At 37.8% G+C, this 22,094-nt stretch overlaps 1 protein-coding gene and 1 non-coding gene across 5 annotated transcripts in view; both read right to left on the bottom strand.

Moving 5' to 3' along the window:
- The window catches only part of SHPRH (SNF2 histone linker PHD RING helicase), a 106,399-nt gene that overhangs the window by 81,536 nt on the left and 2,769 nt on the right, over window positions 1–22,094 (bottom strand). For all 4 annotated transcript variants that reach the window (XR_002823711.1, XM_023729283.1, XM_023729277.1 and 1 more), the window contains exons 2-7: window positions 11,903–12,573; window positions 9,060–9,189; window positions 8,218–8,436; window positions 5,879–5,957; window positions 4,894–5,044; window positions 190–298 (exon numbers count right to left, since the gene is read on the bottom strand). Coding sequence is in view for 3 of the 4 variants with exons in the window: in XM_023729283.1 (XP_023585051.1) it covers window positions 190–298; window positions 4,894–5,044; window positions 5,879–5,957; window positions 8,218–8,436; window positions 9,060–9,189; window positions 11,903–12,541 (1,327 nt within the window). In the remaining variant the exon portion in view is untranslated. The remainder of the gene's footprint in view (window positions 1–189; window positions 299–4,893; window positions 5,045–5,878; window positions 5,958–8,217; window positions 8,437–9,059; window positions 9,190–11,902; window positions 12,574–22,094) is intronic.
- On the bottom strand, window positions 9,290–9,396 carry LOC111820323 (U6 spliceosomal RNA). Its single transcript, XR_002823876.1, has one exon. It is a non-coding gene; the product is annotated as a U6 spliceosomal RNA (small nuclear RNA).

The raw sequence follows: 22,094 nt of genomic DNA, 5'->3' as shown, positions 1-22,094 counted from the left end.
TCAAACATAAGAATTAACCTTTACTTTTGTTAAGAGAATATGATTTGTAATTAAATTCATTTATACAAACTATAAATCTGTAAAACAATTATTCATAACAATCACAAGACACCTCTACATGAGGATTACAAGGCACTATAACAAAGATCAATATAAACAGGTATTTTCTTTAAGAGACGTCATACTTACGGGGACATTGAACTTTTTCTTTTGGTTCAAATTCCATATTCTGGGTTTCTGTGTTTTTTACTTTTCCTCCAGAATAATGTGACGGAATAAAATAATTCACCATTTTTCCCTGATATAAACAACATTCAGTAGTCACACAGTGTTTTGCTTTCAGCATTCTGAATTGTTCAATAACATTAAATTTCTGTTATGGACTGAATTATGTCCCCCAAAAATATGTGTTGGAAACTCTAACCTCTATGCCTGTGGTTATAACCCTATTTGGGAGTGGGTTGTCTTTGTTATGTTAATGAGGCAGGATAAGTGTAGGGTGTATCTTGAGTCAATCTCTTATGAGATATAAAAGAGATTAAAAAAGCAAGCAGAGGACAGATGGGTAAGACAGATGCCGACACATGGAGATGTCCAAGGAACGAGGAAGCACAAGCTGAAGACACAAGGACCTTCCTCCAGAGCCAACAGAGAGAGAAAGCCCTCCCCTACAGCTGGCACTTTGAATTCAGACTTCTAGGCTCCTAAACTGTGAGAAAATAAATTTGTTTGTTAAAGCATCCACTTGTGGTATTTCTGTTATAGCAGCACTGGATAACTAAGACCGAATTTGGTACCGAGAGTGGGGTGCTGCTCTAACAGATACCTAACGTGTGGAAGCGGTTTTGGAACTGGATAATGGGCAGAGGCTGGAAGAGTTTTAAGGTGCCTAATAGTAAAAGCCTAGATTGCCTTTAAGAGACTGTTGGTAGAATTATGGATGTCAAAGGTGATTCTGGTGAGGGCTCAGAAGGAAGCAAGGAAAGCTAAAGAGAAAGTTTCTACTGTCTTAGAGAATACATATAGCACAAGCAACAGAATGTTGCTAGAAATGTGAACATTAAATGTGCTTCTGGCGAGGCTTTAAAAGAAAACGATGAACATGTGATGGGACAATGGAAGAAGGGCAATGCTTTTTATGCAGTGGCAAAGAACTTGTCTGAATTACATTCAAATGTTTGGTGGAAGGTAGAACTTGTACGTGGTGAACTTAGATATTTCGGTAAGGCTATCTCTAAACAAGATCTTTAAGGGGCTACGTGGTTTCCCTTTGCTGCTTCTAGTAAAATGTTGAGAGGAAAGAGATGGACTTAAAAATGAACTGTGAAAATGAAAGCAGAACTTAAAAAGGTTTGGAAAATTCTGTTGTACAAACTAAGGACACGTGTCCTAGAATGTTCACCAAGGACACGGCTACATAATCCTTTGCTAAAGAGATTAAGCCTGTGACTGAAGCATCAAACCACCTACCACAGCAGAAAACCCAACAGCTTAGACCAAAGGGGACAGAGAAAGAATGAAAGGAAAGAACGCTGTCTGCCTCTTGGAATTCTACAGGCAGGAAGCAGGTGAAAGGAGCTACATCTTTTGTCTTCCAAGAAAAGGACCATCCCTGGAGCAAGTCGGAGATCAGCAGAACTACTGGAAAAAGCACAGGAAGCAGGGCCTTCTGGGTTTCAAAGGGTAGGGGCATGGTTTCCTGGATCTCAAAGAGTGGGGCCACAGCCTCCTAGGTTTCAGAGATGGATCTTCACCAACTCAGTTCTGGAGTGTGGGGCTACTGTTAAGATGTGCCAGGGGATAGGGTTGCCACCCAAAGCCGAGGTGGGTGGGGCTGCCAATCAAGGGGCAGAAGAATGGGGCCTGCCGGGGCTGAGGGGGCAAGGTTGCCACTCAGATGGACTAGGAGAACGGGGCCACCCAAAGCCAGAGGAGCTGAGTTACCATCCCAGTAGGCCTGGAAGGTGGAGCTGAAGCCCAAGGCCGAGGGGCCTCCATACAGAATCCAGAGGGCATGGCCAACACCCAGAGTGTGGAGGGCAGGGCCATTGCCAAGACGGTCTCAGATAACAGAGGATTATTTTCAAGCCTTAAGAGCCAACGTAAATTGTTCTGTTGGGTTTTGGACTGGCTCGATGCCCATTATTCCTTCTTTTCCTTCAATTTCTCCCATTTAAAATGGAAATGCCTACCTTTTGCCTGTTCTATACCACTGTACTTTGGAAGCAGATAACTTGTATTCTAGATTTCATAGGCTCACAGATGAACAGGAGTTTTGCCCCAAGATGGAACATGCCTAAAGACTCACCTAGATTTGATTTAGATGCTTCAGAAGATGAGATTTTGGACTTGGAATTGATTTAAGACTTTTGCAATAATGTGATGGGATGAATGTGTTTTGCATGTGGCAAGAACATGAATTGTAGGGGCCAAAGGGTGGAATGCAGAGCCCTGGTGATGCAGTGGTTAAGCGTTGGTCTGCTAAACAAAAGTCAGCAGTTTGAATCCGCCAGCTGCTCCTCGGAAACCTCAGGTGGCAGTTCTGCTCTGTCCTACAGGGTCACTATGAGTTGGAATAGACTTGACAGCAACGGGTAAAGGGTGGAATGTTACAGACTGAATTATGTCCCTCCAAAACATGTGTTGTAAATCCTAACCTCTATAACCTGTGCTTATAATCCTATTTGGGAATGGGCTATCTTTGTTATGTTAATAAGGCAGGATTAGTGTAGTGCGTATTTTAAGTCAAACTCTTTTGAGATATAAAAGAGATTAAACGAGCAAGGAGAGGAGAGATGGGGTAAGACAGATGCTAAGACACATGGAGATCTCCAAGGAAAGAGGAAACAGAAGTTGAAGAGACAAGGACCTTTCTCCAGAGCTGACAGAGGGAGAAAGCCTTCCTTTAGAGCTGGTGCTTTGAGTGCAGACTGCTAGCTTTTTAAACTGTGAGAAAACAAATTTGTTTGTTAAAGCCATCCACTTGTGGTATTTGTTACAGTAGCGCTAGATAATCAAGACAACCTCTTATTGAGGAGATGCAAGACTTATAAAAAAAATAAGATTAAAAACCCATCGCATCAAGTTGGTTCTGACTCATAGTGACCTTACAGGACAGGGTAGAACTGCCCCATAGGGTTTCCAAGGAGCAACTGGTGGATTAGAACTGCTGACCTTTTGGCTAGCAGCCGAGCTCTCAACCACTGCACCACCAGGCTAGCCTTCTAAACTGTGATAAAATAAATTTGTTTGTTAAAGCCATCTACTTGTGGTATTTCCGTTACAGCAGCACTAGATAACCGAGTCAATCTTCTATTAAGGAGATGCAAGACTTGTTAGAAAAATATGATAGACAGGGCTAAATATGTTACTCGTACATATAAAGTTTTTTTTTTTTTTTAATTTCAGAGTGTACAGCAAACCATCACTTTTTAAAACTGTGCATATTATCTTAAATTATTTAAATGTTCAGTGTGGAACTTCCGAAATTAAGTTCTGAAAGCTTATTTAAATACAGAATTAACCAAATGAATTTATAATACTGAAAATAGTAACTTAGAATTAAAATATTTAGTGAGTAGAAAATCCAAGAAAGAAGCTACTGATAGTTAAAACTATATGCTCCAAGTCATTTTTCTACAAAGCAAACAGATTTTTTTTCTATTCCCTACTCAAATTTGAAAAGCTAATTTTGCAAACTTGGTCCTAACAAAAGATCACACAATCCTAAGGTTTGCAGCGAGCATAGTGGGTCCTAGAGATAATTACAGTTATCCTCTCAACTAATGGCCTCATTTTAGCAGGATTTAATGTGATGAATTCAGATTTCCTTATTGGAAGAGATGAGCTACAAGCCATATCTGCCTTAGTAGAGGATTTTTTGGTAAACTCCAAATTTATGTTTTTAAATACAATTATGCATTTTGGGACAAGGACTTAGAGTTTTGTTTCATCTAGCAATCTAATTACCAAGCCACCCATCTTTTAACAAAGCTAATTACTGGATTCTAAGACACAGTGGCTGCAACAATGGGCTCAAGCGTAACAACGATTGTGAGCATGGTGCAGGACTGGGCAGTGTTTTGTTCTGTGGTGCATAGGGCTACTATGAGTCGGAACTGTCCTGACGACACCTAAGAACAACGAGATTTACATATCTGAGATTTGAGGCATTTAAAAAAAATAGCTCTCAATATGGAGACTTGTAGTAAGTGACAAAGAAGTCCCTGGGTGGCGCAAATGGTTTGCATTTGATTATTTACCTAAAGGAGCCCTGGTGGTGCAATGGTTAAGAGCTAAGGCTGCTAACCAACAAATTGGCAGTTCGAATCCACCAGTACCTCCTTGGAAACCCTATGGTCGCTATGAGTCAGAATCGACTTGACGGCAACAAGTTTGGGTTTTTTTATTTACCTAAAGGTTGGAGACTCGAACCCATCCAGTAACACCACAGAAGAAAGGTCTGGCGATCTGCTTCCTTTAAGATTACAGCCAAGAAAACCCTATAAAGCAGATCTACTCTATAATATACGGGGTTGCCATGAATTGAAATTGACTCAATGGCAACATGTTTTGTTTGGTTTTTAGTAAGTGACAAAACGTTTGAGGAAGCAATAGTACTTTCTTAAAGAATTTCTCTGTCAACTAGAAGGATGCTTGGTAAGTGACTGCATATATCTTTCCTAGTTGGACAAAATCACTTAAAAAAATTCTGCTAGGTCACAAAAATCCCACATTCTGTGCCCAACTGAAGTTAACTAACAAGTAATGTAAATTATTAGTTGCAGAGTACACTGAAAGTATTGACTTAAGAGCTAAGCAAATGTTCAACATATGATGCTCTTTGAGAACATATGTCCCTTGCTTTCCCAAGCCGTACAGCCCACCTCCTACCTCAGGAAGAGTGAGAGCATCTTGTTTGACATCTTGTCGCGTATGTGTCAGAATCAGAGCCAAAACCTCCACTGTCTTTCCAAGACCCATCTCATCTGCTAAGATTCCACCAAGCAACTGTGGCCCAGCACTTGGGTACTCACGAATGATGCTAAAGGAAAAGATAAGAAAACACATTATAGAAACAATTAAATAGTATACTACTGTACTTTTTTTCAAATAACACACCCAAGCAAATAATGTGCGCGCACATGCATGCACACACACGCACAAAACGCGCATAGCGTGCTTAGAAAAATAACAGGGAGTTGCACGGTCGGCGAAAAAATGTTTAACGAATGTGTTATGTGCATAAAAATACAGTAATATTCCTAATTACCGTTCTTAAAGAGAAGTGGAAGAAACGTATAAATGTCTAAGTTTTTTGAAACCATATTTTAGTGTGAAACAATTCAGATCCCTAGATCATGAATATAAGATTTGTGATAATCAAAAACTGCCTGAATTAATAACCAAGCCTACAGAAACAAGAGTGGCACTGGTAAACAGCTACTGTTTTTCCTCTTCTATAATTAAAAGGGAATATGTCTGCCTTTTTTCTGTGACTTTTATGAATTTGTGAATAAAAAATATGAAGGGCAATACATAACTACTGCTTTACTTAATATGTTTAATGATTCCTAAAACTCGTAATATAAATTGACAAGTTTAATGAAAAATGTAAAAACTGGCATATAATAAACAAAATGACATTTTTACTTAGAATTATAATCTTGCTTTAAATATTGATAATTAAGTACCTTAAGTCTATTATTCTGCATTCATTTACTAAAAAATGACAAGTGCTACTTATGTCTACACTAAATTTCTAGTAAGATATTTAGTATTCTTTCTTGAGGTACTGCCAAGGCTAAAAACAATCTCATATCACTGTTCATGTTATTTATTTTTTTAAATCAAGCACATAAATAAATATTTGCCTTACCAGCCTGTGTATGGATTATAGTAGAGTTTCAAGCCCTCAGGCGTAACAATTTCTCGCCATAAGAAGTGCAGAGCATTTTCTAAAGAAAAATATAACCATAAGAACAAGTGTTTGTGTTTGCTTTTTGTTTGCCTTTCCACAAGATAAATTATATGCGGATAAGGAAAGAATCCCTCCAATTCTTTTCTTCTGATATTATTCTTTAGCTTCTTTTGCTCTGGCACAAATAGCTTCCATATAAGCAAGTGATATGACAGAAAAACAAAGTATAGTAAATTACAGAGGATTAACAGGAAAAGAAAACTAATACATATAACGAACTCTGACCCAATAAAAGAAAGATGCTTATCTTTTACAAACCCTTCAAAAAGTACTGTGAAGCTTTTAAATCATGCAACCAACATATTCTAGTCCGCTAATACATTTACCCAAATCAGACCTGATCTCTCATATGGGCCTGGAAGGGAGAGGAAAAGCTTACATAACTGAAGAAAAAAATACCTAAAACTATAACAAAAGTATTGAGTTTGTTTCAACCAGAATCTTCCACTACCCTTCACAGGATTTTAACCTGTCTAAACTAATTGCCAAATAACAAGTGTGTCTCTACCTATTAGTGAAAGAGCACGTGATTTTTTTGTGCCTTCTTTAGAGATTAATAGATGAAGTTGGAATACAGATCGACAGTGTTTATACGATGAAATAATTAAAGGATAAAAAGTGTCAGTTTAAGGGACCCAAAAGGGACAGAACATCCTAAATGACACATGGGGATTTGATCAACAAAATCTAGTCTGTGGACAAAAAAAATAAATTACATACACATACAGTATAAATGAATCTCAAAAACATTATGTTGAAAAAAACTAGACCAACTCCTCATCCCTCCCCAAAAGTATATATTGTATGGTTTCATTATCGTTCCAAAAACAGACAAAACAAATCTATGGTGACCGTGGTTGCCTCTGAACATGTTGAGGTAGGGGAACTGACTGGAAAGGGCTGTAAGGGAACTTTCTGGGGTGATGGAAATACTTTATATCAGCACTGTCAGACAGAAATATAATGTGAGCCATGTATGTAATTTTAAATTTTGTTATAGTCATATTAAAAAAAAAAAAAGGTGAAATTAATTTTCACAGTATATTTTATTTAGCCCAATATAACCAAAATATTATTTCAATATGTAATCAATATAAAAAATTATTAATGAGATATTGTACATTCTTTTTCTTGTACTATTTGAGCTCTGGTATTTCAGACTTCCTACACATCTCATTTGGGGTAATCACGTTTCAAGTCTCAAAAGCATATGTGTGGCTAGTGGCCATCTTTTAGACAGTGTAGCTCTATGATGGCTACACAGATGCCTACATTTGTCAAAACTCATCAAACTATGCCCTTAAGATCTGTGCAGTTTATTATAAGTTACACCTTAAAAAAATCAGTTAACTAAAGAAAAAATATTTTGGAAGAAAAACAATCTAGTTTGTGGGAAACTATGGAGCTAACAATTTCTTCAACAAATAAATTATGAGAGAAAAAAATATTTACTTCAAAATAATTCAGAGTATGGTGGGGGGGAGTGGGTAGAATAACATTGGCTATGAATTGTTTATTTTCCGAAATGAAAAGTTTATGTTGGATTAAAGAAAAACTAAAGACTAATACATGTGAGAAATAAGAGTTACTTGTCATTAAAATAAATCTATATAGAATCTATAGAGAAACAGTCAACACTTCATTGCCTAAAATCATGTGCTTATCCCTTTAAAAATAACGAGAAAAAAGTGGCAAAAATGATTCCCATAAATGTTACTTGCATGGAAACACTCAACAGATAACATTTTATTTTATAATTTACTTTGTGGAGTAAAGAAAATAAATACAACCTAGGAAAATTAGATTAGCCATAAATAAGTCTCCTATCTTTGTAAATTTGCTTTCTGTCACTAACGTTCATCATCAAATTGTGAAAAGTCTCATGCAGATAGATAATCAGCAAGATTCCTATCTGATCAGCTTTTAAAAGCAATTCTCATTGGGAAGGCATGTGAACAAATTTCTTGGTTTTTAATAATTTCCACCAAAGCAGCCTTATTTTGGCAGAAAGAAACAGTTCAAACTTTTATGGTTGAGGGAACTCACAAATGAATTTCAACTCACAAAAAGATTCAATTTTGAAGGATTTCTTAGAAAACAATTTTGTTCACAGTAACACCCATTCTAGCCTACTATCTTTTCATATGATTTTGTTTAATGATCAATTTTCTCCCCACCCCCTCTCTCGTATAATCCCTCTAACCAATCTGCCTTTTCTGAAAGCATCTTATACTTGCCACTGGCAGGAGCACTTCTGAAATGCTCTTGCTGTAGCATCCAATTGACAGCCTCTCTTTGGTAGGGTCTCAACACAGGAGTCAATGCGGGATGCTGGACATCCACTTGGATGGGCTCTGTTTCTTGCTGATGTGTTCGCTTCACAAAGTGATAGAGTTCATCAATGTCTTGTCCCTCTGGCTCACTCTCTGAATCTTCCTCATCCTCGTCCAAAACATCTGTACATCCAACAGCAAATGCACTCATAAAAACCCAACCCGGCTTTTATAACCAAGCAATTCTTGCTCCAAAACCATTTCATGCACTCTCCCAACTCTGGGCCGTTGCTCTGTGTGTTTTGTGCCTGGAATGTCCTATCCTTAATTCTTCACTGATTAAAACGCTACCCATTCATCTTACAAGGTAGTTAAACTGCTGCTTTGCCCAAGACATTTTCTTTTGTTTCTCCTGGTTGGAATTAAAATTCTTCTCTGTGCTCATGCAATATTTTAGACTTTGGTGACAGCAATATATTGCAATCTGTCCGGTATTACAATCATTTACGTGTATTCTGTCCCTTCTCCCATTAGCTCACATCTCTTTAGATGCCACCTATTGACTTATATATTGACTCACAAACATTTCTTGAGTAATTATTATCAGCTAAGCAAATAAAGAAAAAATAACATTAGTGAGGGCATTTCAAATAAGTATGATTTTGTCATACAGTGATTTTATGGAGGTTGTTTAATTTTTATTATAGTTTTATTAGCTGTGTTTTTCATTGTTATGCATAGCAGTTAGGGGGGAAAAAACTCACAACTCCTAGTAATAGCAATTTTAAAGTTACTTTAAAAATTACCTGGAACAATAAAATTGTATAATTTTTCCATCACTTTCTTCATGAGTTGATTGAACTTTTTCATTCTTGAATGTGCATCACTCATAAAGTCTAGTTTTGCTAGACCAGCTTCCAAAAGATAAATTCCAACCTACGAGGAATTAATCAATATAAAATTAGTTTTAATTGGGATATACCATTCTTTATGAAGACTTAGGAAAAAACATTTTTAGCATCACCTTTTTTTTTTTTTAAATATGGAATTCTTCATGAATTTGCACGTCATCCTTGCTCAGGGGCCATGCCAACCTTCTCTGTATCATTCCAATTTTAGTATATGTGCTGCCAAAGTGAGCACATGCATCATCATTTTTAAAGGTATTCATGTTTTCGCTCCACAAATACTAAATGATGTTGTTCTGTGCCATCAAGTAGATTCCGACTCATAGCGACCCGACAGAACTATCCTATAAGGTTTTCTAGGCTGTGATCCTTATGGGAGCATATCACCAGGTCTTTCTCCCAAGGAGCCACTGGGTGGGTTCAAACCACCAACCTCTCAGTTAGCAGCTGAGTGCTTAACCATTGCGCCACCAGGGCCCCTTATACTAAATGGTAACCCACATATTTTCACTTTCAATAACGAATTCATTCTACAAATGCAAATGTCTACTATGTGCAGTACACCATTTAAGTTATTGGAAAAAATTACTTCCCTAACTGGAACCAAACCTGGGCAAATGTTGTAAGAATACCTAATTCTATCTATGAAGTCAATGATTCCCAAATCTGATAAACATCAGGATCATCAGTGAAGTTTTTAAAAACACAGATTCCACTAGAAGATTCTGATGTATACACCAGGATTCTTATGCAGTTAGACTTGGGAATCCTTATTACTGCTTATCAAACACTAGAATGTAGAAGAAAACAAACTTTATAATCATATGAGGTTATAAGATTGTTAAGATTTTGAATCTTGAATCTAGGGAAGAAATGCAGCATGAATTTTTACAGTCAAGAGACTCAAATGTGAATAATGGCATTGATATTTAGGAGCTAAATAAACTCAAAATTGACTGCTTTATTTTGACTCAAATGTTCTCATTTGCAAAATGGAGAGAAATCTATATGAAATAGCCCATATAACACAAGTTTACAAGTGCCTAATGGCAGACAATAAATGTTATTAGTTCCCTTCATTTTCCTAGACTACTTTTGAACTTGAACCCCTTTATTAACCACTCATATTCTTTGACTAAAGAACAAGACTCCAACCAGCATTATACAGGAATAAGTGCCAGAGGTTTTATTATTTAATTATATCCTGCCTTCTCTTCACCTAGAATGAGATGGCATAATACAGTGGCAATAAATGTTTAAATATTTATAAATTTGGGATCAGGGAAAACAAATCAGAATAAGTCAAGACTTGGTCTGGGGTGGGGGGTAGAGAGAATACAGATATGCAGGCCATGAATTCATATATACTTGTAATCACTGAGCACAATTTTGGCACTCACAGTCAGTAAAGAGAAGGCTTGGTTACATACTTCTCACTGTCTAGGGAAAAATTAATTACAATTTAATGCTTCTAAATTTTTTCCTTTCCTGTCAATTCTGAAACTATAAATAGGGCTATCTATGCAACTGCTTATTAATATAAAATATGTGTGTAAGAGATAGTTTTCAATTGAATAAAGGTGAATTTAAAATTAGAATTTCTTTTCCTTTCATGTTTTAGCATGAAGGTATATTAACCTGCTTCATAGTTTTCAAAGTACATTTACTTACGTTATCTCCCGATTCTCAACATAATTCTATGAGATAAGAAGAATGGATATTATTTATATTTCATACAGAAAGAAGCTGAAATTGGAGCACTGAAATAATTCACAAAAAGTTACTTGGCTAGTGAATGGCAGAGCCTGAAATACATTATAAATTTATTCATTCGTTTATTAAAAACACTTTCGGTACCAGGAACTGTACCAGGCTCTGGGGATAAAAGAATTCATAGTCTAGTGGGGAAGAAAGATCCAAAATGCAAGTGAAAAGAATTCATAGTCTAGTGGGGAAGAAAGATCCAAAATGCAAGTGCACTACAAGGGGCCAATGCAAAAATAAACATATGCATCCGGTATTATTGGGCGGGGGCACATAACCCATCCCATGGGGTTTAAGAAAAGCTCTCCCTGGATGAAGTGAACTCTGACCTCTATATTTAAAAACTACCAGAAGTTACTCAGAGAAAAGGGAGGGGACAACTGAGGCAGAGAAGACTGTGAGAGCAAAAGCAAAGAAACAAACAAACAAAAAAAAAGCAGGGTATGTGCAGGAAACAAACCAATTTGGAGTTTGTGGAACAAAACATGAAGTAGAGTGGTAAAGGATGAGCTGGAGAAGTAGACAAGGGTCTATCAAAGGAGAGACTTGTATGCCAGATAAGAAAGATTATACTTAATTCTGTAGGTAGTAAAGAATAGAATTCCATTTACATTCTTCTCACAATTTCAGAAGCAAACTGGACTAAGGATTCGATAAGGCAAGACTGGAAAGAGGAAATGGTTAAACAACTGGTACAGTAAGAGCAAGAGTTGATGGCTCCAGAGCAAGTCATTGAGAGCAGAGATGGAAATGAGGAAGGAAGAAAAGAAACCAAGAAGGCCTCCTTATGAAAAAGTACAGCCTGGAAATGATTAGCTATAAATTTTTATAGTTCTTGAAAACCCAAAATAAAGTGTTTGAAATTTAGTAATGAGAGGCTTATTGCTGATTTTTCAGAACCTCCTTCTCTCTAAGTATACTTCAAAATGGACTGCCAATGTAGAAGAACCTTAAAAGACACCACAGAAACTGCGTACCTTGATAACACGGTTTCCTTCTGGTCTTTGGTAAAGTTTTATTCTTCTCTTCTTTTGCAGCCACCCCAAATCTTCTAACAGTTCACTACTGAAGGATGACTCCACCTGAATACCCTTTTCACAAATACTAACTGGTTCATTGAGCCCTTTTTCTTCTTTTTCCGCATCTCCACATTCTGAATGAACATAGACCAGTAACTGATTGCTTGACTCTGAACTCATTAACGTAAAACTCCTTTGAGAAAAATTTTCAACTAAGCTTTCTTCAGGAAGAAGCTGAAGAGTTAATTCTCCTAGAAATGCTTTCCAGGAATTATCTAGGTGATAGGGAGCTATCACAATATTCAACTTTATAAACAAAGGGGGAAAGCTACCAACAGTCTCTTCCCTATCAACTGAGTTTGAAACGCTCGCTGGCTCTGTACACCTCTTCTTATCTCTGTGAGCCACTTCTTCCTTTAGACTATCATCCAGGATGATGCAGTGAGAAAAAGAGGAGTCTGAACCTGGACAGGGCTGCTCGTCATCACTTAAGGTTAGAGGTTCGTTCCTTCTGTCTTCATGCATATTCCAACAAAGCTGCTGCTGCTTTTCTTCATCCATCCTCACTGGAGGAGCACGCTTCCGTCGGCTGCTCATTTTCAAGTTTTCTTGGTTGGTAAATGTGAACTCTAGAAGACATATGTAACAGTAAGCATTCCAGGAGAGGATTTTAGTGTTAAAGAACTCACAGATAAGGAATGCGGCATAAGCTTATAGTCTATACCCATAACATGAAATCTTCAGACCAGTTGCCGTTGAGTCGATTCTGACTCATGGCAACCCCACGTGTGTCACAGTAAAACTGGAGAGATAAACAAAGGAATGGATAATTTTTTAAATAAGTCAAGTAGAGGTAAGGAACACATGACCATAATCTCATGCATCAAATAAATTCTAATGGTCTTATTGGCCTTTAATGGATAAATTTGGTAAAGAAATTTATTGAATAAAGTCTAGAAATATTTAATAAGCAGATTAATAGTAAGGTAAATATCTCAAATAGCCTGGAAATGCTTATTTGAAGTGTTTCATAACATTTAAACTCATTATTATCACTACAGAATTTTATTTTTGTTTTATAATCCCAAAGAGTTAACAAAACTTCATTTGACCTTCATATACCTTAAAACCCCCTGAAAAAATACCTTCTCCTTCAAAAGAGGAAAATTAAAACACACAAATGTACTTCTTGTTATGGATTAGCAGATAAGAAGCGTAGCTGGGCAGGGAAAAAGGTGGTGATGGCAATAGGGAAAATGAGGCAGAGAAAGAATAAAAGAAGAAAGAGAAGAAAAGTGTAGGGGAAAAAAAGAAAGCTTGGTTATCTCAAAAGAAGAAACTGGGCTAAAAGCACTCCATTTAACATGGGTCCCAAACTTTACTTTCCCCAAAACAATAGTCAATTCCTATATGAAACAGGAGAACTCAGAGACTGAATCATAGAAAAAGTCATAACGATGGCCAGTGCCTGCTACAACCATGTTGCTGAAAAAAACTGATGCAGAAACACTTAAAATTTGGCTTCAAATGCAGTTTAAGAAATGTTCTCAATAATTCCAATTATAAATAAAACCCAATCACATTATTTACTGAGTCCCCACCAAGTATTCAGTACTGTGCTGTATTTTAAGGGAAGATACAAAAGAAGTATAAATCAAATCATGATCTCTAATTCAGTATAGATGATAAAGCGTGTTTTGGTTTCTGAAAGACAAACAGAGCACAGACAGCAGCCTACAACTCTATCTCCACCAACTTTCCACCTCTAACTATCCTGCTCTACATCTAGGAAACAATGAGAAATGTGTTTTAAAGAACCAATTCAGGAATACATAAACCCAAAACCAAACCCGTTGCCGTTGAGTCGATTTCAACTCATAGCGACCCTACAGGACAGAGCAGAACTGTCTCAAGGAGTTTCCAAGGCTATAATCTTTATGGAAGCAGACTGCCACATCTTTCTCCTGCAGAGTGGCTGGTGGGTTCGAATTGCTGACCTTTTGGTTAACAGTTGAGGGCTTAACCACTGAGCCACCAGGGCTCCTTATTTGAAAATATCATGCCCACAAATTTTCCAAATTTGATAAAAATAAAAAACCCACAGAACCAAGAAGCTCAATGAAACCCAATCAAGGTAAAACAAGGACAAACAAAGCAAGGCACACCATAACTAAACTGCTGAAAAGCAAGGACATCTCTCCAGGTTAGCCCTATCTCTCCAGTTTAGTCACTTCTCCCAACCTAGAATCCTAAATTCAGCAAACAGTCTTTCAAAAAATGAAGTTAAAAAAAAAGAGATACATTTTCAGACCAACAAAAGATAAGCAAATTGATCATCTTTAGACGTACATTACAGGAAATATTAAAGGAAGCTCCTTAGGCAGAAAGAAATGATGTTAGGTGGAAATTTAGATCTACTCAACAGAATCAAAAGCATCAGAAATAAAAAAATATGTAATGAAAATATAATAACTTTTTTCTCCTTTTTAAATTTCTTTAAAAGATAACTATTAAAAATTTTAAAAAACTTTTTATTCTGAAAATTTTCAAACACATAAAAACAGACAGAATAGTATGATGAACATTCATACCTATCACTTAGATCGAAAAATTTTTTTATTGAGATAAAATTAACGTACCATAAAATCACCACTCTATTTTAAAGTGTACAATTCAGTGGGTTTTCGTATATTCACAATGATGATCAAACATCACCACTACCTAACTCCAAAATATCCATCACCTCAAAAAGAAACCCCTTGTTTCCCAATTTTCCCTTCACCATCCCCTGGCAACCACTAATGTACTTTTTGTCTCTATATAGATTTTTCAGTTCTGAACATTTCATATAAATGGAATCATACAATATCTGGCCTTTTGTGTCTGACTTTTTTCACTTAGAATACTGTTTTTAAAGTTCATCTCTGTTGTAGTATGTATTAGTACTGTATTACTTTTTAAGGCTGAATAATATTACATTGTGTGTATGTATATAAGGAGCGCTGGTGGTACAGTGATTAAGCAATCGGGTGCTAACTGAAAGGTCAGGCCGGCAGTTCGAACCCACCATCTGCTCTGCAGGAGAAAGATGTGGTAGTCTGCTTCTATAAAGATTACAACCTTGGAAACCCTCTGGGGCAGTTCTACTTCATCCTATAGGGTCGCTACGAGTCGTAATCGACTCGATGGCAATTTTTTTTTTTTTATGACTAATGATGCTGAGTATCTTTTCACATACTAATTGACTATAGCAAAAACAATAATCATGTATTGTAGAGTTTATAACATGTGCTAGTAAAATGGAGGCAAACAATAGTATACAGTGAAGAAAAAAGTAGAAATTGAAGATCTAAATAAATGGAGAGATGCTATGCTCATTCCTGGACTGGTAGACTTAATACTGCCAAGATGTCAATTTCTTGATACTGATCTCTATAGTGAAAGCAATCTTATTACAAATCCCAACAGGGTTTTTTTTGGGGGGGAAAGGAGCTTGAAACTGGCAAGCTGATCCTACAGTTTATATTGAAATTCCTAGAATCTAGAAGAGTCAGAATAATTTTGAAAAAAGAAGAAGAAAGTTGTAAGATTTACACTGATTCCAAGACTTACATCTACAATAATCAAACCAGTGTGGTTCTGGGGTAAAGACAGATCAACCAAACAGAACAGACTCTGTAACAGACCCACACATACACGGTCAATTGATTTTTGACAAAGTTCAAAAGCAATCAACAGAAAAAGAATATCTCTTTTGATAAGTGGACATCCATACGAAAAAAAAATTAACCTTGACCTTTACTTCACCTTATATATAATAATTAACTCAAAATGAATCACAGACTAAAATATAAAAGATAAAATGATACAACTTCTGGAAGAAAACAGAGGAGTAAATCTAAGTGACCTGTTATTAGGCAAAGATATTTTAAATAGGACACAAAAAGCAGAGGCTATAAACTCAAATGTTAATCGCAGCTTTATTAATAAAAGCTCCAAACCGGAAGCAACCCAAATATCCATCAACTGGTGAATAAATAAATTGTGGCATATTCACACAACGGAGTATTACTCCTTGATAAAAAGAAACCAACTACTGATACATACAACACAGATGGATTTCCAAACCATTACGTTAAATGAAGGAAGCTAGATGTGAAAGATCACATATTGCATGACTGCATAAAATTCCAGAAATGGCAAAACCTAGTGACAGACAGCAGATCAGTGGTTACCAGAGGCCAGGAAGTAAGGAGTGGGGCTTGAGAGCGAACGAGCAAGAGGGAAAATTTTGGAGTGATGAAAATGCTCGATTGTGTTGGTGGTTATACGATTATAAACATTTGTCAAAATTCATCAAGTTGTATACCAAAAATTGTTGAATTTTCTTATATGAAAATTACACCTTAATAAAGCTACTTAAAAAAAAAAATGAAAAACAGATGCAGGAGGAATTTAAAAATTATAAGAGCATATTAAGAACGGTTTTATTCCAATAAACTTAAAAATCTAGAAAAAATGGCCCTAGAAAAAGAAATTCTGATTAGACCAAAAGCCATATGAGAAACTTAGTATTACTTTCCTATCCTTTTCCTTGCTTACAGAACTTTTATTTTATTTAGGAACATGATGGTCCTGTGACTCAAAGGATCGTGGTTTCCTCAGCAGCCCCAAGAAAGTAGATTTTGATTTGTTTCTGTTTGTGCAGTCCAATAAGGTAGCCACTAGCTGCATATAGCTATTTAAATCTAAATAAATTAAAATTAAATAATATTATAAATAAGGAGCCCTAGTGGCGCAGTGGTTAAGAACTTAGCTGCTAACCAAAAGGTTGGTGGTTCAAACCCAGCAGTCACTCTGCGGAAAAAAATGCGGCAGTCTACTCTTGTAAAGATTTAAAGCCTTGGAAATCCTATGGGGCAGTTCTACTCTATCCAACAGAGACGCTATGAGTTGGAATAGACTCAACGGCAATAGGTTTGCTTTTGTTTAATATGATAAATTCAGCCCCTCAGTGACATGAGCCACAATGAAAGTCATATGTCTCTATACTTAAAAAACAAAACAAAACAAAACAAAAAAACCCGTTGCCATCGAGTCGATTCTGACTCACAGCAACCCTACAGGATGGAGCAGAACTGCCTCAAAGGGTTTCCAAGGAGCGGCTGGTGGATTTGAACCACTGACCTTTTGGTCCTTAACCACTGTGCCACCAGGGCACTAGTGGCTGTTACCTCATGGAAACCCCAGGTTCTTGCTTGGCATGACTTGTATTGGCCAATAAACGAGAGACCGAGGTGGGAGAACAGGAAAGCCTACTTTATTTCGTTGTATAAGGAAAAGGAGTCAATCAGAGCTGCTGCCGCCAAGACTGCTCCCCAAGGGTAAGGAGACAAGTTACTTTTAAGGGGTTTACAAGTAGGGAGTTCATACAAGTTATGTCAGCAACATTCTTAATCATATTATGCAGGCGCAATGGGGTTTACATACAATCTCCAAGCAAAAGTGGGATTCAAATGCAAAGCTGGTGGGGAGGAAGCCCAGCAAAGGAAACAGGATTTTTAATGCAACACTGTGCGGGAGGATGCCAAGCAAAGAAAATAGGATTTTTAATGCAATACTGTGGAGGCTCTGTCTCTGTCTCACGGCTACATATTAGACAGTGCACGTATAGAGCATTCACATCACTGCAAAGAAGTTCTACTTATCAGCGGTGGTCTAAGTCAGTCATGAGAATTCCATTCCCTTAGCCAGTGCTTGGTTTATGAATGTGTAGGTAATGGACTATAAATAATCTCTGATGTTGGTTAACTACTTTTCAAGCATCTCAACCCCTCTCTCATCTTGGAGGAATAATATAGGAAGGCCCTAATTTCTTCAGCATTTATCTTTGTCCAGTTCTCCCTAAAACATAGGTTGGAATACTGGAATTGGGTCACTGCCGGAACTTTGAAAAGTTAAGCTATACCAGCTTATCCTTTAACTACTACCAAAAATACATTGTATAACATACTACTCCAATGCTCAATCCTTGAAACCAAAAACCAAAACCAAACCCACTGCCATCAAGTGGGTTCCAACTCATAGTGACCTTGCAGGACATAGTAGAACTGCCTTATAGGGTTTTCCAAGGCTGTAATCTTTACGGGGATAGGCTGCTACATCTTTTCTCCCACGGAGTGGCTGGTAGGTTCGAACCGCTGACCTTTCGGTTAGCAGCCCAGCCTTAACCACTGTACCACCAGGGCTCCTTAATCCTTGAGACAGCAATCATTTATTCCCATAGATCTGCAGGTTAGCTGATGGTTGGCTGATTTAGGCTCCATTTGTCTGGAGAAGCAGTTTGGCTCTCCTTAAAGTAGTTCTCATCCTCTTCCTGGGACCAGCAAGATAACCTAGAAATGTTCTTATGGCAATGGCTGAGGTGTAAGAGTACTTACAATCATAGAAGCACTTTTCAAAAAGTGACATGTCTGGTCATGTCAAAACCACTAAGGTTCCACTGGCCAAACGAGTCATATGGATAGACCCCAAATCAAGAGGTAGGGATATATACTACTTCTTTACTGGGCAGAACTGTGCATGGCAAAGGGCGCAGATATGGGGTGGGGGCGGGTGGTGACAAAACATTCTTTCATGTGGCAGGATGGGGAACCCCTGATCACTGCTTCTCAAACTTGACTGCAAATCAGAATTACTTGGGGAAGTTTTTAAAAATATTAATGTCCAGATAGAACCTTGGTTAATTAAGTCAGAATCTCTGGTGGTGGGACCCAGGCACTACCCCCATTATTTGGAATCCACCCCCATTATCTGGAATCCCTAGGTGATTCCAGTGTGCAGCCAAGTTTGAGAAGCCTTGTTATGGATAACCAGCTGCCCATCAAAATCAACTTCTTTGCTTCCAAAGAACACAGTAGTTGGGAAACAGCTGCCCAGCCCACTCTGCTTCTAGAGATGGTCATATTACTAGTTCTCGCCAAGGAAATGTGAGTACATTACTTTTCACAATAATCCTGTAAGAAGAGTCATTACGGAAACAGAACACATTCTTTCCACTATTTATTCTGTTCTCTGATATGGCCCATTTGGTATTTTTTTTTAAATATGCATACCACTAATAATTTTTACAGAGCCCTGGTTGTGTAGTAGTTAAGAGCTATGCCTGCTAACCAAAAGGTTGGTGGTTTGAATCCACCAGTTGCTCCTTGGAAACTCTATGGGGCAGTTCTATCCTGACCTATAGGGCCACTATGAGTCGAAACTGACTCAATGACCAAAGGGTTTTTTGTTTTTTTTTCCATAATTTGTACGAGGAGCCTTGGTGGCGCAATAATCACTCTCCTGCTAACTGAAAGGTCGGTAGTTTGAACCTACTCTGCAGCTCTAAGGGAGAAAAGATCTGGCAAGCTGCTTCACAGCCTAGGAAACCCCATAGGGCAGTTCTACTTGTGATACAGGGTCTTGTCATGGTTTGAATTATGTGCCCTCAAAAATGCATATATCAATTTGGTTGGGCCACAATTCCCAGAATTGTGTGGTTGTCCTCCACTTTGTGATTGTAATTTTATGTTAAAGAAGATTAGGGTAGGATTTTAACACCACCCTTACCCAGGTCACATCCCTGATCCAATGTAAAGGGAGTTTCCCTGGGGTGTGGCCTGCACCACCTTTTATCTCTCACGAGATAAAAGGAAAGGGAAGCAAGCAGAGAATTGGGAACCTCATACCACCAAGAAAGCAGTGCCAGGAGCAGAGCGTGTCCTTTGGACCTGAAGTTCCTGCGCAGAGAAGCTCCCAGACCAGGGGAAGATTGATGACATGGACCTTCCTGCAGAGCTGACAGAGAAAGCGTTCCCCTGGAGCTGATGCCCTGAATTTGGACTTGTAGCCTACTGGATGTGAAGAAATAAACTCCTCTTTGTTAAAGCCATCCACTCATGGTACTTCTGTTAGAGCAGCACTAGATGACTAAAACAGGTCTCTATGAGTCAGTATCGACTCTACTGCACAAAACAATTTGCACATCCTTTCACATGTTTGCTTCCAACTGATTCTCTTAATGTTACAGCCTCAAGGTATTTATCAATTAGAATGATAATTTGAAGAAATGTAAACACCAGGATTTCTGGCAAGGCTCTCCCTTCCTCTAGTTCTCCAATGAGCAAACACATAAGATCCAAAAATAAAAAATAAAATCTGGTTTTGGTTAATCGTTTTTCTACCGGTTCTCTTATTCAGGGATAACTTCTTGAACCAAAGACCTCATTTGGTCAAAGCTACACATAACTATGTTAACTGGCAGCTAATAAAGTTAAGTACTAGAAAAAGCTATCGATCTCTAACCATACTGCATATCTTCCTCCTAGTTTTCCTCATAACTCAAGTATCATACCTTTGATGATTCCACTTCCTCTTTCCCTTAAACGTCAGTGTTTGGGTGAAACGTGATTATGTGCAATTTTCTATATGGACCACACTTTTACTGTCCTGCATTTAAATGTAAAAGTCCTTTTGTTTGAAACGTTCTTTTCACTCTTTTCTGCCTATTGCTGTCCCAATCTTCCCTGGAAAGCCTTCCACGACCAGGCAAGCTGAGTTAGGGCCTCTCCTCCTTGTGCCAAGTGCTACAGTGTTAACTGACTTTGAACTACTTGAAAGCCAGGCAAGGAGAATATCCTATTCAGTGTTATACCCCAATGCCAGGTCACTGCCAGCATATAAAATGATATACTCAATAAGGTGAAACAAAGATCTCTACTTCCCTGAACAACTTCCCTTGTTGTAAGGACTGAATGTACTTTACTCACATTTCTTTTCTGAAGAACTCTAGTTTAACTACATTCTACAAGATTACAGGTAATATGAAACTATTTTTTACCACACCTGGCCCAGAATGAGAGAGAAAAACTGACGGACATGCATCTGTTTGATAGAAAACAAAGACAGATTGCTAGAAAAATAAACACACTGAAACATAAGTTACTGAGACAACACAACAAATGGACATGAATTAAACTTAAATTCAGATTTTTTCCCCCAGACTATTATCTCTTCAGTAAAAGACACACCAAACTCCTGAATTACAATGAACTCCTGGCAAATCTGGGCTTAAGCTATAAAAGGCAACAAGGAGTATATATTTTGCCACATTGCTGTACCAATGTGTACCTTACCAAAAAAAAAAAAAAAAAAAAACGAAAACAACCCGTTGCCCTTGAGTCGATTTCGACTCATAGAGACCCTATAGGACAGAGTAGAACTGCTCTATAGGGTTTCCAAGCAGCGGCTGGTGGATTTGAACTGCCGACCTTTCGGTTAGCAGCCGAATGCTTAACCACTGCGCCACCAAGACTCCATGCGTATCTCAGGCAGGAGAAACTAAAGAAACCCAAATCATTACTGATGAGTGAAAAGCTCATTCAACCACACAGCATTACAACAATCGTTTCTTCTTCGGTAGGGATAATTCCAGCAGATTGAGAGTAATTTCATCTGTTGTTGTATGCCATTGAGTCGATTTCGACTCATAGCGACTGCATGTGACAGAGAAGAACTGCCCTACAGGGTTTCCTAGGCTGTAATATTTACAGGATCGCCCGGTCTTTCTCCAGGGGAGCTGCTGGGTGAGTCTGAACCATCAACCTTTTGGTTAGCGAGCACTTAACCACTGTGTCACTAAACCAAAAACCAAACCCACTGCCACTGAGTTGATTCCGACTCATAGTAACCCTACAGGACAGAGCAGAACTGCCCCACAGGTTTTCCAAGGCTGTAAATCTTTATGGGAGCAGACTGCCACATCTTTCTCCAATGGAGCTGCTTTGGAGCAGCTTGTGGGTTCGAACAGCCGACCTTACAGTTAGCAACGAATGTTTTAACCATTGTGCCACCAGGGCTCCTTAATTTCATCTGCTGAACTCCAAAATAGACGTTAGTCGTATAAACCTGAAAAAGGCACTCAACAAATGATTTGTTTTAATAATTCTATTAAGTATGGTTCTTTCAAGTTGGTCCAAAAGGATATATAATACTATCTCTCAAAAGCAAACTATTACACCTATGCTCTTCAAAAGACTTCACCAAAAGAGTAAAAAGAGAACCTACAGACTGGGAAAAAATTTTTGGACAGTACAAGTCAGACAAAGGT

This window comes from Trichechus manatus, unplaced genomic scaffold (assembly GCF_000243295.1).
Source record: "Trichechus manatus latirostris isolate Lorelei unplaced genomic scaffold, TriManLat1.0 scaffold00002, whole genome shotgun sequence".
Classification (NCBI taxonomy): domain Eukaryota; kingdom Metazoa; phylum Chordata; class Mammalia; order Sirenia; family Trichechidae; genus Trichechus; species Trichechus manatus.
The sequence above is the reverse complement of the archived record's forward strand: the minus strand, read 5'-3'. Positions and strand labels throughout refer to the sequence as shown.